We start from the raw sequence: 15,623 nt of genomic DNA, 5'->3' as shown, positions 1-15,623 counted from the left end.
TTGTGGTCTCATGTGGAAACAAACAAATCCTGACATTTAGCCTGCAATGCTATGCTTGTTGGACAGAAAAAGGTCCTACTCCCATCATCTTCCAGCCACTTTGGCTGGTTGAAGAAGGGATGCTGGGAACTGCATTGCTTTTTCCTGTACAACCACATGCATAGGATTATGTGGCCCTGGCTACAAATCATTTTACACGCTGACACACTGTCCATTCCCAGTGAAATACTGCTGCCGGTCTCTGTGCAGTGCACAGACAGAGAGAGACTGGCACCACCCGCAGCAGCAGGACCAGCCTCTCCGTGTGTGCACGTCATCCTTATTTATGTAGTGATTGCTGGATTTTTGCACTCCACCTTTCTACCAAGACATTGGCACTCAAGTCAACTCATGAGCAAGCATTGATCTGGGAGCCTGGAGATCTGGGTATAGTCTGCTCAGCCATGGAAGCTCGCTGGGTGACTTTGGCCCAGTCAGAAAGCCCCAGCCTACCTCAGTGTTGTTGTTGTGAGGGTTAAATGGAGAGGAAGAGGCTAATGTGGGCCGCCTTGGGTTCCTTGCGCTAGGAAAAAAGGTGGCACTTATGCAATGCATCAACAGAATAAATAAATACCATGGCATTGCACATGTAGAAATGGGGTGACTAGAAGTGCAACCCTGTGCATGTTTACAGAAGTCCAACAGTCCCTATCATGCAACCAAAACTGTCAATACTGTCTAATCTGCCTCCCTAATTATCACCTAAAGACCTTGTGGTGGGAGGACAGAATCGGTGGTTCTTATGGTAGTGGGGATGGTGATAGACAGATCAATCAGTGACTGTGGTTTTGTTCACGCACCGCACATATAACTGCATTCATTCTGTTACTGTGACATCCCACAGCTGCGCATCGTGCCTTGCTGGAGGAGGAGGCACTAAGGGCCGCGGAGAGGGAGAGGAGGGAGGAGGGAGAGGAGGAGGAGGAGACCCAGGAGGAGCCCAAGGAGCCCGGAACCACAGCCAGAGCCCGCAACAAGAGGAGGAGCAGCATCTGTGGAGGAAGGCCGCCCTTCTTCCACAGATGACGCCCCTCCTCTGGTGCTCCTGAGGCGTCTGCGGGGGGAAGTCCAGAGGCTCAGCAGGACCTGAAAGTCCTAATGGCGCCTGAGCTAACAACTCTGCCTGCAAGATGCATATTACCATTGTGCTTTATGCTTCTCTTTCTACACACAGGTGATGACCATCAAAGAAGGGTGGAGGCCATCGAGCGGGAACTGCACCCTCCTCCGAACTGAGGCCTGCAGCCAGCCAGCACCCAGCCCCAGCCCAAAGTTACAATTGTTTTTGTGTTTTGTTCTGTTCTGTTGGTTTATAAGGTTCTTTCTGAAAAAAAGTTAACAATTCCTTGGTTCAAGTCCAGAGATATAATTTTTTAAATCCAGATCATGGTACACAATGATCTCTGTGTTTGCTTACTGTTAACCACAACAACAAGAATGCCTTCCCAGCCAAACAAGCACAGCTGCTGTAAGCTTCCCTCATAGGGAGATGGTCAGTCAGCATCCCTGATGTTACCAAGTATGCTTTATTTTACGTGGAGGTGCATATCACATACAGGTAAACTAAACACATACCAGAGGGATCTTTTCACATAGAACTCCCAGTGCTTAGGAAAACCCAAAAGCTGAGGGAGTCAGAGAGAGACCACAACAAGGTCTTTGAAAGCCATTTCTTGATTTACGAAAGAAGAATTTAAAGCGAATTAAAAGCACACGTCAGGGGAATTAGAACTATACATACATTTGGGGAATCAGAATCATACTAACATTCAGAGGGGTAAAGATACACATATACAGTCAATAGCGAAGTACACTGGGATGCACAGAAAATTGTGTGTGTGGGGGTGTACGCTGTATAGGCCGCCAGACACAGTCGGGCAGCGCAACTCGACTCTGCATGTCGCTGTGAGTTATACAAAGCTCTGCCACATATCGCCACTGCTCTGGGCTCTGCCCAGGCCAGACAGGGACTGCTTGTTTGGACAAAACAAGAACAAGATGGCTACGTACGGTGCAGAATATGTGCGCTGCTGGTACAACCACCACTCTGTGAGTTGCCTCTTCTACATGCACATTTGGAAATGGTGTTTTCTCTACCAATTGAAAATGAGCATGTACTTGGGGTCACACTCACAATCATGTGATTCTGCCTCATTGTCCCTCAGAACTTTGGGCCACATTAGCGGCAGTGCCATCATCAAAGGGGTCCTCCTCGTCACTTGATGACCGCTCTGCTGTGCTGACAGTTTCAGCTGGTGGTGGTGGAGGGAGGTGCTGCTCAGGAATCCATTCCCTGTTGGAGCGCATGAAGGCAAGGGTGGAGACATGTTCCCAAATGGTTCCCTCCAAAGGTTTCGGACTTCAACTCCCATCAGCCCCGGCCAGCATGTAGTCCAAAACATCTGGAAGGCCACAGGTTGCAGGAGGCTGCTGTAGGGACTATTCAAATATTCAAAGATATTTATTTGTATCCAGATATTTACAAGCACCTGTGATGACAGAGTCTTACCAGATTCATCCTCTGGAATGACGTAGACTTCTTGACTTTCATTCCGCTGCTGTAGAGTCTCCTCGGGAACGTTTTCATCCATTTTGGAGACACTGCCCTCCCGCTCACCATCCATGAACTTTCTTCCTCTTCCTCCGGAGTTGTGGCTGGCTGTGCTTGTGCCACTTTCTGTGGCTGTATTTGGTGGTGTGCGCTGCTTACGCTTGCAGGGTGGACTAGCGTTGGGGCTGTTGTCGCTGCTGGTCACACCTTGGGCTTCCTCCTCTTCCATCTCCTCAAAATACTGTTGAAGTGCAACCTCAGCGCTGAATCTTCTCGCCGGGTGTCCACAGGCACACATCTTTTGAGTGCTGGACGTGGTCCTGGATTGACTACGGGTTCCTCTCTTCTCCATGTTCATGACTCTGGGCAGGAGGAGACATAAATGCATGTGGTGGTGAGAGAATTACTCAGGGACATATTTCACTATGGCAAAGCTGAAATCATGTGAACAGCCTACAATCGCAGATATAGTGCAGTGTAAAAGTAGTTTGAGGGTGCTGCTGGAGATGGAGTCCTTCTCAGCAGGCCTAAACACAGGCTGCTGGCCTGGCCTGGCCTGGCCTGGCCGCTCAGGCAGGCCCTCCCAAAAATCACTAAGAAATACCAAGTACATAGGGGCACATGATTCTTGGAGTTGTAAAGCACGTTAATTAATCCTGGAAAGCCTGAAAAGCCCAGGAGGATGGAGGATGCAGTCCTTCTCAGCAGGCTTAAACACAGGCTGCTGGAGGATGGAGTCCTTGGCTGCTGGCCTCCCCCCCCCTGCCCAAATCACTACATAGGGGCACATTCTTGTAAAGCATATGAATCCTGTGAAGCCTGAAAAGCCCAGGAGGATGGAGGATGGAGTCATTCTCAGCAGGCCTAAACACAGGCTGCTGCAGGAGGCCTTCCCGGTCCCCCCCCATCACTAAATAGGGGCACATTCAGGTAAAGTAAATATAACAAAGAACATACCTTCTGTCAAGGGCTCCTTGGAGGCCTCTCTCAGTCTAATCCAGTAGCCAAGTCCAGACACAGACAAAGGGATTCCTTTCAAAGCTTTATTCTTCTTTTACAACTTAACAACTCTACCGTTTGCAACTAGATCTGAGCAGCACAGTACCTATGCCCTAAGTTGGAACAGTTGGTCCCCGTTTGAAAGGGAATTACTGGCAGACCCCCGAACTTAAGGACTAGGGAGAGTCCCTCCCCTTTTCCCTTGGATCCTCTGGGCGCAGCCGTTGTTTGCACGCCAACCGGGCACTACGCCTCCTTTCTGAGCCCTCCATTTGGCGCCGCTCTCTGCGTGGGCGTCACACGTCCACCAAGTCTGCTATCCGTGCTCTGTCACTCCCAGGACTGCTATCTAAGCTAGGAATGCTGGTGGGAGGAATCTCCGTCAGCTGTTGGTCCTGGGAAAGAGGAGCGCGCTCCTCTCCCAGGAGCGACTGCTCTTCCTCAGAATCAGAACTACTCTGGGATTCTATGGGCTCAGTGTCCACCCTGACACCTTCACTGTAATAACGGTTGAACTGCAGTGCCCTAGAATGGGGACACACACGAACACACTCCTTGCGGCTGGACACGGACACTCTGTCTGCAGCAGCAGTGGCACCTCTGGTCTCTGACTCTGAGTCTGGACTGGAGCAACTGAGGCTGAACACTCACACACCGCCGTCCTATGTGTGAAGGCGGGAAAAATGGTTGGACTCCCTCCCCTCAATGACGTCATCTTCCTGGGGGGTGGCCTGGTGGGGACCAGCAAATGACAAGATTATGCTCTTTTCTGATTATACTAAAGAAATCGCTGACAGAAGAAGGCAATTCACCAAGGCAAGAAGTTTGGCAAGGCAAATTAACCTGCAATATCATATTAAATATCCGGCTACATTTTGCATTCTTTTTGAAGGCCAGATGAAAAGATTTTTGGATCCTGATGCTGTAGAAGCATTTTTAATTGGTATTAAAATTAAATTAAGGGAACCAACTCTCTCAGCCTCCAGAGTTGGAACTTAGCCATTTTTACTGTTCTTCTGAAGTGTTGTTTGTGCTTTAGCTGTTAAGATGTCTAGGCAGTATGCCAAAATAAATGTTTGCATTTTTTTTCCTTTCTCCTCTTTTTTATGTTGTATTGTAATAAAGTCCATATTTGTGTGTGTGTGTGTACACATATAAATATATTTTTAGATATGATATTACTTAAATATACAAATGATTTGTTCCTGTTTTTATCCTTTTCTTACACTTCTCTTTCCCCCCTTTTTATTAGTATTATTATTAATATCATTATGGGATTATTATTATTATTATTCCTTGTTGGCTAAACCTTTAATGTTTATTAATAAGCGTTAACTGAATGGTAATTTATGGCCAATGGAAATGGGTTGTTTGCTTCTATTCCTGTGCTAAAAGACTGTTTGGATATTTGGTTTGTTCTTATTGAAGTGTAATACAATTCTGTTTTTTCTTTTTTTCTCTTCCTTCTTTTGCTATCCTCCCTTTTTTCTTTTTCTTAGAACACTGTAATGTTGGAAACTGAAGATTCTGATTATATTGGTGGTAGTGTTTATTTCATTTATAAACATAAAATAAAAATAGATTTAAAAAAAAGATGATAGCGGAGCTCGGGCAGGGTCCCAAGGGGCAAGGCTGTCCCTCAGTTTCCAGGAAGCTGAGTGGGGGATGAGCCTTGTGGCTGCGTCTTTCAAGGCCTGCTCAAGAGGGGATTCCTTGGGAGCGCACAATGGACTGGGGAGATAAGATTATTTTGTCTCTCCCTTGCTTGTTCCTTGTTCAGTCCCCGGCATCTCCAGATAGGGCTGAGAAAGACCCATTGTCTGAAGTGGTTGCTAGTCAGGGTAGACAATCCTAAACTAGATGGACCAAACAACTGAGTCTGTTTAAGGCTGCTTCCTATGGTCCTATTTAAACCAGCTCTTTATTCAGAACCATCAGGACTGGGAGCTTGTTTTCATCTTTATGGGACGGACCACAGCTCACCTGCTTTGCGTGCAAAGGGTCCCAGGTTGAGCCCCCTCCAGATTTCCCAGACTGATTTTCCCATCCTGATCAGATTTTGCTCCTCTCCCTCTCCTCTGCCCAAACTCTTAGCTCCTCCATCTTTGCACACTGTCTCTGAAATGAGCTGCAACTAGGATGCGCAGCGCTATACCAAAGGCAGGCTGAATTCCACTGTCTGGCCAGTGGTTGTGACAGCAGTTTGGCCATTAGCTCCAGAGCCTCCTCTAATGATGGACGAGAGGCCTAATGAAAGGCACCTTCTCCTCTCTCTCTGCAAGGCTTGGGTTTCAGGCCTTCCATCTCTGGGACATGGAGTGCTGGTCTCTCGTTGTGGGGCATCTCTCCTGCTCAAAGCACCTGTGTTAATTTGCTAAAGCTTCCTGTTCCAATTAGGCCTTTTGGCTCTGGGATTTCATGGTGTTGTCTGTCTGTAGTCTCTTTATTCTTCCTTCCTTCTTCGCCCTTGCCATCTCTCTCTCTCTCTCTCTCTGTGCACCCTTCTCCTTTTCTCCCCCATCACTTTTATTCTTTCTCTACTCTCTTGCTTTTCCTTCTACTCAGCTTTTTCTCTCTGCATCTTTCTTTCCAGTTTTCTGCTTTCTATCCATCTCGTCAAGGCCTTTCCTTGAATTCCTTCTATTTCTTTCTTCTTCCTTTTTCCTCCTTGCTGTCTCTCTCTGTTTCTCTTTCTGTTTCTTTTCCTCTCTCTTTCTCCCCACCCCACATTACGTTGATTGCTTTCATGGCCCCATTTAAAATTAACAGCAGAAAGCTGCTAATTTTGCAGATGTTAATTTTGCCCTGAATTTCATCGACCATGCTAACAGCTGTGCACGGCCCTCAGCAAGCGCCTCCACAGACGGGGTGTTGACCCCTTCATTTCCCTGCTTTGGCAGGCAGCTTCCAGCACAATTTCCAGTGTCAGGGAGGCCTTTCTGACTTGATGTGCCTGCTCGGGATGAGTTGTTTTGTTTTGCTCTTCTGCAAAGCAGGCTGCATCCAGACTCTCAGGTTCTCTTCTGTGGCTCCCGCCTTCGGCCAGCAGTGTGTTCTCCCCATTGGCTTTGTCGCTCGCTCTGTGTCGGCAGTGCCTTACCCGGAATAGTCAGCCATCATTTACCTCCAAAGATGCCCTACCCCCCAGCACTACGGAATATGTGACCGAAAGGTGGGTGGTTTGGAGGGTCCCTGTCTATGTTTTGACAGCATGTTAGGAGATGAGGAGCAGTGAAAAGTAAAGCATTGATGGTGGTGAAGGTACTTTCTGCAGAATGTTTGAGCCTCCTAGGTGGTGTTTTTAAAAAAAACAAGTTTCTAGACCTTGAGATTACAGCGGATCCTGTTAAAGGTGTGTGAATTCTTGGCTAAAGCTACTGCTTTCAGCAAGTATTTCATGCTTTCCTTGAACCAACTGACCTTCCTTCAGCAATTCCAGACCCTCCTGTAGCCCCATTTCCTTGTGTAAAGCATGCCTGCTTGTCGGGCCTAGAAAGCAGCCCTGTCCTAGGGGCTGTATGGAATGTCAAAACCACGGTGTTCTTCTCCAGAAGGCTTTCAGGGAGGGCCGGGTGAGCAGTGGGCTGAGAGAAGCAGGGCCTTTTCCATGGTGGCACCACAACTTTGGAACAACCGACTTGGAACGGACAGTTGGCACCCCGACTGGTGATATTTAGGTGCCTGATGAAGACTATTTTAATTTCCCTTGGCCTATTGCTTGGTTTTTCTTTATTGCTCAGGGGCAACAAGGGGTGGGTCAGGCTGGGGCTCTCCAGACAGGCTGGACTACAAATCCCATTATCCCCAGTGACTACGCAGGCAGGGGATGGTGGGGATTGTAGCCCATCATAAGTGGAGGGCACTGGGTTAGGGAGGAATAGGTGGCAGTGGTACAGACGCTGCCAGTTATTCCAGGAACATTTGGAAGTTGAGTCAGACCCCCCTGGGTCCATCTAGCCCAGTATTCTTGATGCTGACTGGCAACAACAGCTCTCCAGATTTCAGGCAGGGCTCTTTCCTGGTTTGGCCCGGAGATGCCAGGGGCTGATGCTGAGTCCCTCTCCATGCAGAGCAGGTGCTCTGCCTCAGGGTTATGGCTCTTCCCCTAAAAATGACATCAGGTTCCAGTCCTCATGGTCTTGAATAAAGGGCTGATTTAAATAGGAACGCAGACACAGAGTCAGACCACTGGTCCATTCAGCTCAGTATTGACTGGCAGCAGCTCTTCGGTGTTTCAGAGGGGAGCGGGGTTCCTATCCTGACCTGCAGATGCCGGGGTTTGAACTTGGAACCCACTGCATGCGAAACAGGAGCTCTACCACTGAGCTGCCCCCTAGCAATAAAGGAAAACCAAGCAACAGGCTGAGGGAAATTAAAATAGTCTTCATCTGGCACCTAAATAACACCAGGGGTGGTGCCAACCAGTCCTCTCCAGGTCGGATGTTCCAAAGATGTGGCACCACCACTGAAAAGGCCCTGCTACTGGTCCCTGCCTGCCTTGCTTCAGAATGTGGACACATCCAGAACAGGACCCACACTAATGCTGCGAGAGAACAGGCATGTTTGTATGGGAAATGCAACCTGGGCTGTCAGTTCTCTAACCAGCTGGAGAGTATGCATGGAGTTTGGGAATGCTGTATTTAAATCCTAGCTCATCGTTGAGACAGTCTCTGGTTTTATTGGCAGCCGTTAATGCGTTTCCTAGGCTTATGGAGCAGTTTGAGACCTGAGTGCCACATGACAGAGTGAGCTCCCGTCTTCAGTCCCAGCTCCTGCCAACCTAGCAGTTCGAAAGCAAGAAATTGCAAGTAGATAAATAGGCACCGCTTCGGCGGGAAAGGTGACAGCGTTCCGTGCACCTCGGTGTTCAGTCACGCCGGCCACATGACCACGGAAGCGTCTTCGGACAGCGCTGGCTCTTCGGCTTAGAAACGGGGATGAGCACCGCACCCTAGAGTCGGACACGACTGGTTGGGGACACCTTTACCTTTATTGATTTTAGAGCCTCATGTAGCGCAGAGTGGTAGGCGGAGGTATTGCAACTGAAACTCTCCCCACGACCTGAGTTCGATCCCAGCAGAAGCTGGGTCTCGGGTAGCCGGCTCAGGTCGACTCAGCCTTCCATCCTTCCGAGGTCGATAAAATGAGTACCCAGCTTGCTGGGGGAAAGGTAGTCACGACTGGGGAAGGCAACGGCGAACCACCCCGCTATAGTCTGCCATGAAAATGCCAGCAAAAGCGGTGTCCCTCTAGGAGTCAGCAATGACTCGGTGCTTGCACAGGAGGAACCTTTCCTTGGGCCACCGTGGCTTAGTGGTTAAGACGGTGAACTGCAGACCGGAAGGTCAGCAGGACAGCAGTTCGAGACCCGAGTGCTGCGTGACGGAGTGAGCTCCTGTCTTCAGTCCCAGCTTCTGCCAACCTAGCAGTTCGAAAGCAAGAAATCGCAAGTAGATAAATAGGTACCGCTTCAGCGGGAAAGGTAACAGCGTTCCGTGCACCTCGGTGTTCAGTCATGCCAGCCACATGACCACGGAAGCGTCTTCGGACAGTGCTGGCTCTTCGGCTTACAAATGGAGATGAGCACCACACCCTAGAGTCGGACACGACTGGTTGGGGACACCTTTACCTTTACTGATTTTATTGTAATCTGTATAGATTGGGTGTTTCTTGTAGGGATGTATGGATTCCCCACTGTCCGTTCCGATGGGGAATCCGCCTGGGGGGGGAGGCGATCCATTCCTCCCCCCAAAGAATCCTCCGGAGCGGCTCTACTCCGCGAAGATTCTGCAGAGCCACCCGGCTTCAGGGCCGCTTACCTGCTGGACCCATCCCGTTCTCCGTGCCAATCGCTTTTTTTTTTTTTAAAGGCGATAGGCAGGATGTGCCCATAGACTTATACGCAAACTGGAGCCGTGAATCTTGTGTATAAGTCTACGGAAACATTTTTTTAAAAAATGGCAATCTGCGCGGAGGCGAACGGGATGGGTCCAGGAGCAAGCAGCCGGAGCCGTTCCATGTGGAATCCTCCTGGAGTGGAGTAAGTGGGGCCGATCCGCTGCGGATTCCGGAGGCCAGATTCCAGAGGCCGAATTTGAATCCGCGGCAGATTTCTCTAACATCCCTAGGGATGTACGAAAGCCACTTACCTTTCGTGGCTTATGTTGATGGTGGGGGGGGAGGCGCTCCGTGCCTCCCCCCGGGATCCTGGATGGGGGGAGAGGCGCTCCGTTCCTCCCCCCCCGGAATGCTGACTGGCCGGCTGGCTGTGCTCCGCAGGGATTCTGCAGAGCCGCCGGCCAGCTCCGCCAGCAGCTGGACATCCAGCCGCTGGCTAGCAGGGACGCAAATGGCGGTGGCTGTAGCCGCCGCCGTTTGCGTCCCTGCAGTCAGCCGTGATAGCCTACGTAAATGTTTACGTAGCCTATCACGTCTGACTTAAAAAACAACAACAACAACGCGCGTACGCACGTTCCTTATTTTGGCACGTCTTAGTCTACATCAAGATTTCCATAGACTAAGACGGCAAAAATAAGGGGAACGCAAATAGCGTAGCGGATGCTACGCTATTTGCATTCCCCTTATTTTCGCCGTCTTAGTCTACGGAAATCTTGACGTAGACTAAGACGTGCCAAAATAAGGAACGCAAATGGCGGCGGCCGTGGCCGCCGCCATTTGCGTACGCACATTTTTTTTTAAAAAAAAAGTCAGACGTGTTAGGCTACATAAACATTTATGTAGCCTATCACGGTTTTTTTTTTAAACCTAGCCGTGATAGGCTACGTAAATCTTTACGTAGCCTATCATGTCTTTTTTTTTTTTAAAACTGGAAATGGCGGTGGCGGCAGCCGGTCGGAAGACCGGCTGCTGGAGCCGCCGCTGCTGAACCGCCACCGGAGTCGCCGCCGGAGCCACCGCCGCCAGGAAGATCCGCCCCAGGTAAGTCTCGTCCCGAGGGGGGGCAGACCGTTCCGCCACCAATTTTGGGGGGCTGAATGCGCTGGCATTCGGCCTCCCCAAGATCCGTGGCAGAATTCTCTAACATCCCTAAACATCCCTAGTTTCTTGGCAGATCACGAGGCAGTAATAGTTTTCGTTTTGCGCTTCTGAGTTCTTGTTGAACTTACTAGTTAGGTTTTGATTAATCATTTAATCTATCATTATCTTGTATTTTGCCACATTTTATGTATTTATTCATTTAAAGTATTTAATCTCACTCCTCAGACAAAAAAGCCCCCCGGAACCACTTACAATAATTATTAAAAAAAGACGACAGTCCCTGACCTCACAGGCAGTCTAAAAAGACACGGCATGCAAGGAAAAACGGATGGGGAGAGAAGAGGAAAATAAGATTGCCTTTTTATGAAGAGTCATGTTCATATCTTGATAGAGTGCAGACCCATTGTTTCTGGGCTGTTGGGTTTAAAAAAAAATGTTATACTTTTGTCAAGTTGGATGTCAGTCATTTTCAGCACAAGAGGCAAATGGATAAAATCGACATGGTGGTTTCCCCGTTTAATTTATTTGTTATTGTTGTGTTTTTGCAGAGCAAACGGTACGTCAGTCTTCCCCCAACCCAGCTCCTTCTGGATGCATTGGACCACAGCTCCCATCGTCCCCAGCTAGCACAGCTGTAGTCCAAAACATCCAGAGGGAGCTGGGTTGGGGGAGTCTGCTGAAGCAAAAGGCCGATGACTCCGTCTTGTGCTCTTTTCCCTCCTTCGCTGTAGGAGGAGCGTGAGAAGCGCCGTCTGGAGCAGGTGGAGCGCAAAAAGGAGCTCCAGCACCTCCTGGAAGAGGAGGATGTGAAGCTCAAGGGGAAGCAGCCCAAACTGCTCGCCCCGCGCAAAGTCACCTGCACCCAGTTCGACGAGATGCTCCGGAAAGGGCAGAAGGAGAATGGAGATGCTGGTGGGTGCCAAAAAATAAAAGTTCCTTGCACATAGCCAGCTAGTATCTCAAGGAGCAGGCTAGGGTGGAATTCTTCTTCCCGACATGCTGGCTTTCCATCTACAGGGGATCTGAATTCTCCTCCTTTTAGAAAAGGCCCTTGTGTGGTGAAAATGAGCGTGTGAGGGCTGTGCTGGGTTTATCTGCAGAGATTTTTATTTTGGTAGCGAAGAGCATTCAGTTGTTTGGGCCCTCCACATTCAGCCTGAAATGGTACAAGCCAGACACGGGGTGACCTCCTCGCTGAAGGCTAGACCCTCATTTCCAAAAACAGTGTGGAACAGCACCCTGAAGAAATACAGGGAGCTCTGTGTGTGTGTGCGTGTGTGTGTGTCTGTGCATCTGTGTGTCTGTCTGTGTCTGCGTCTTCTGTCTGTGTCTGTTTGTGTGCGCACACGTCTCTGTGTGCGTGCATGTGTGCGCGCGCCTGTACTTGTGTCTATGTGTGCGTGTGTGTATCTGTGTGCATCTGTGAGCATGCGTCTGTGTGTCTGTATATATCTGGAAGGGGGGATGAAGTTCCACAGAGGGAGGAGTTCCTGAGCCAAGTGCTAATCTCCCTTCTCTGCCATCCAACAACTGGTTGGGCTCATCATTCTCTCTTTCTCTCGGGGTCGCCTTTGTGGCCCTCCTGATCCTCACTGGCACGGTGTGGACTCACACTGTTCCTCCCCCTTTTCCAGTGGAGAAGAAGAGTCACCTTGACCTGCCCTTGGAAGAAAACATCAACCGCCGAGTCCTGGAGGAAGGGGCCATCGAGGCCCACACCATCGAAGACGCCATTGCAGTGCTCAGGTGAGCTGACCAAGGCTGGGTTGCATGCTCGAAAATTCCCTCTGTGGAGGGCTGATCAGCAGAGAAGCTCTGGGCTGGGCTTTCGCAGTGGGGGTTGCCTGGACCTTATATCTCTACCTCAATAGGCATAGGAATGGAGCAGGTGCTGCAACATCCTGTGCTAAAAATGGAAAAGGAATGCTGGTGAGGCTTCGTGACCATGCGGGGGGCAAGGGGGGAGAAATAAACTAGAAATCTCACTGAGCGTGTATTGCTTTGAGCAACAGGGAGTTTTAAATAGATCTGAATCTCTTCTGAGAGTCCAAGCTCATGTCGTCCAGATGTGTCGGGGGCAAAAAATGATGGGCGTTTTCCCCAACACATCTGGATGGCACCAGCTTGGGGGAAACGGTCCTGGCCTCTTCCTTCTCTCCTCGCTCCCCATCCCAAAAAGGGTTCTGATTCCCAGGTGTTACAAAGTATGCTTTAATTTACATGGGTGTGCATATCACATGCATGTAAACCAAACACATACCTGAGGGATCTTTTGGCGCTGAACTTAGGAAAGCCTGATATCCCCAAAAGTTGAGAGAGTCAGAGACCACAACACAGTCATTGAAAGCAATTTTTTTATTTATTAAGGAGGAATTTAAAATGAATTAAAAACACCCATCAGGGAAATTAGAACTATACGTACGTTTGGGGAATTAGAATCATATATTAACACTCAGAAGGTTAAAAATAAGCATTTCAAGTCGATAGGGAAGCGAGGTACACTGGGATGCATAGAAAATCCTGTGTGTGTGTAGCTGATTGTGGAGGAAGAGAGAGAAAGTGGGTTCCAATGTTCCAATGAACTTTGGAACATGGAATATACGGACACTGCTGGACAATACAGATAGTGAACGCCCTGAACGCAGGACTGCCATCATTGCAAGGGAGCTGAGATGTTTTAACACTGACATAGCAGCACTCCAAGAAACCCAAAGAGCAGGAGAGGGACAACTGAAGGAAGAAAAAGGAGGTTACACCTTCTTCTGGAAAGGACTGCCTGAACAAGAACGACAAATACACGGAGTAGGCTTTGCTATTAAAAATGATCTTATGAAGCTCTTGTCAGAAGTTCCTACTGGCATTAATGAATGACTCTCAACCTTCCGAATGAAACTTGCCAAAAACCAGCAGGCAACTATTCTATGCACCAACATTAGATGCTGATGAAGACATCAAAGAAAATTTTTACTCCCAACTGGACACCATCTTATCAGAGATACCTAAGGAGTATAAAATCATCCTCCTGGGCGATTTCAATGCAAGAGTTGGGCGTGATTTGGATTTGTGGCCAGGGGCCACTGGGAAAGAAGGAGTCAGCAATAGCAAATAGAATGGAATTCTACTTCTGACTAAATGTGCAGAGCATAATCTTGTCATTACCAACACACTTTTTCGTCAGAAAAATAAATTTAAAACATCATGGAAGCACCCCCAGTCGAAGCACTGGCATCTTCTAGATTATGTAATTGTCCGTGCCAGAGTTCGCTGCGATGTATCCTCACTAGAGCCATGACGAGTGCTGACGACCGCAGGACAGACCATTGATTAATTCGTTCCACGATGGCCATTAAGACTGTCCCTCAAGGTAGGTGCCAAGGAAGAAAACCAAGGCGTAAAATGAACACCCAAGCCCTTCAAGACCCTATTAAGTGAGCCTGCTTTCAAACAACCCTCAAGGAACATCTACCTATGGAAACCCCTGAAAATGTCGCGGAACACTGGAATAAACTGAAGACTTCCATTATCGCAGCCTCTGAACAAACTATCGGATACCAAACTAAGAAACATCAGGACTGGTTTGATGAGAATGATAGGGAGATTGAACATATTATTGATAAGAAAAGGAAAGCTTTCCAAATATGGCAAAAAGACATCAACTGTGCCGCTAAGAAAAAAATCTACGCCAGTGCAAAGGCTGAGGTCCAAAGAAGAACTAGAGAACTTAAGAACACCTTAAGTGTTCAGTGTTCAGAACACCCGACCCGAGCTGACGGCTTTGTTCTTCCACCATGAGCTTCCTTACAACCTTGTGGAAGCGATACTCCCAGTGGGGCTAATTACACTCCTCAGGGCTCAAAGCTTTGGCACCAATATTTTCCCCATTGTGCTAGCTGCCAAGATGTTCCCAGCCCCAAAGGCCTGGGGTGGGGCAGGTAATTACAGGGCAAGGTGACTCAATGGCTCCTGAGGGGGAGAAAAATGGGGGGAGGGTGCACAGCACCAGAACCTCAGTTTCTGACACCCGGAATTAGTAGCTCCAGAGAAAGAGACGGATTAATACAGGGAAGACGGGATTTGCAAGAAATGGCCGGGGCTCCCTGCATCAGCCAAAATGATCTTATCAACAAAGCAAGTTACCCTCTACCAAGTCAGCCCCTTGGTCCATCTAGCCCAGTACTGTTGACACTGAACGATAGCATCTCTTGCTCTAGCATTTCAGGCAGGATTCCTTCCTAGCCCTGCCTGGAGTTGCCGGGGATTGAACCTGGGACCTCCTGCATGCAAAGCAAATGCTCTACCACTGAGCTATTGCCCTTCTCTAAAGATAAAGTAAGATTCCAGTCCTCATGGTTCTGAGTCAAGGGCTGACTTAAGTAAGAATGTAGGTTGTTCAGTCGTTCAGTCGTGTCCGACTCTTCGTGACCCCATGGACCATAGCACGCCAGGCCTTCCTGTCCTGCGCTCTCTCCCGGAGCGTGCTCAAGTCCATATTCATTGCATCAGTGATGCTATCCAGCCATCTCATCCTCTGCCGTCCCCTTCTCCTTTTGCCTTCAGTCTTTCCCAGCATCAGGGTCTTTTCCAGAGAGTTTTCTCTTCGCATTAGGTGGCCAAAATATTGGAGCTTCAGCTTCAGTATCTGTCCTTCCAATGAGCAGTCAGGGTTGATTTCCTTTAGGATGGACTGATTGGACCTCCTTGCAGTCCAGGGGACGCGTAAGAGTCTTCTCCAGCACCACAGTTCGAAAGCATCAATTCTTCGGCGCTCAGCCTTCCTTATAGTCCAGCTCTCACAGCCATACATTACTACTGGGAAAACCATAGCTTTGATTAGACGGACCTTTGTCGGCAAGGTGATGTCTCTGCTTCTTACTATGCTGTCTAGGTTGGCCATAGCTTTCCTCCCCAGGAGCAAGCGTCTTTTAATTTCATGGCTACAGTCACCGTCTGCGGTGATCTTGGAGCCCAAGAAAGTAAAATCTGTCACTGCTTCCATTTCTTCCCCTTCTATATGCCAGGAAGTGATACGGCCAGA

At 48.9% G+C, this 15,623-nt stretch overlaps 1 protein-coding gene across 2 annotated transcripts in view; it reads right to left on the bottom strand.

The window, feature by feature from the left end:
- Window positions 1-1,417: 1,417 nt before the first annotated feature.
- LOC146334079 (uncharacterized) overlaps window positions 1,418-15,623 on the bottom strand; it is a 75,055-nt gene continuing 60,849 nt past the window's right edge. The window contains exons 2-3 of one of the 2 annotated variants that reach the window (XM_084825335.1): window positions 2,549-2,952; window positions 2,323-2,478 (exon numbers count right to left, since the gene is read on the bottom strand). In XM_084825335.1, coding sequence (XP_084681461.1) covers window positions 2,411-2,478; window positions 2,549-2,952 — 472 coding nt within the window. In that variant the 3' untranslated portion in view covers window positions 2,323-2,410. Of the gene's footprint in view, window positions 2,953-15,623 lie in introns of both variants that reach the window. The other variant, XM_084825334.1, reaches the window with a different exon arrangement.

This window comes from Heloderma suspectum, chromosome W (genome assembly GCF_057233095.1).
Source record: "Heloderma suspectum isolate Gila_16-S chromosome W, 16-S_ref, whole genome shotgun sequence".
Lineage (NCBI taxonomy): Eukaryota > Metazoa > Chordata > Lepidosauria > Squamata > Helodermatidae > Heloderma > Heloderma suspectum.
Note: the sequence above shows the minus strand (reverse complement) of the source record. Positions and strands in the feature narration are given on the sequence as shown.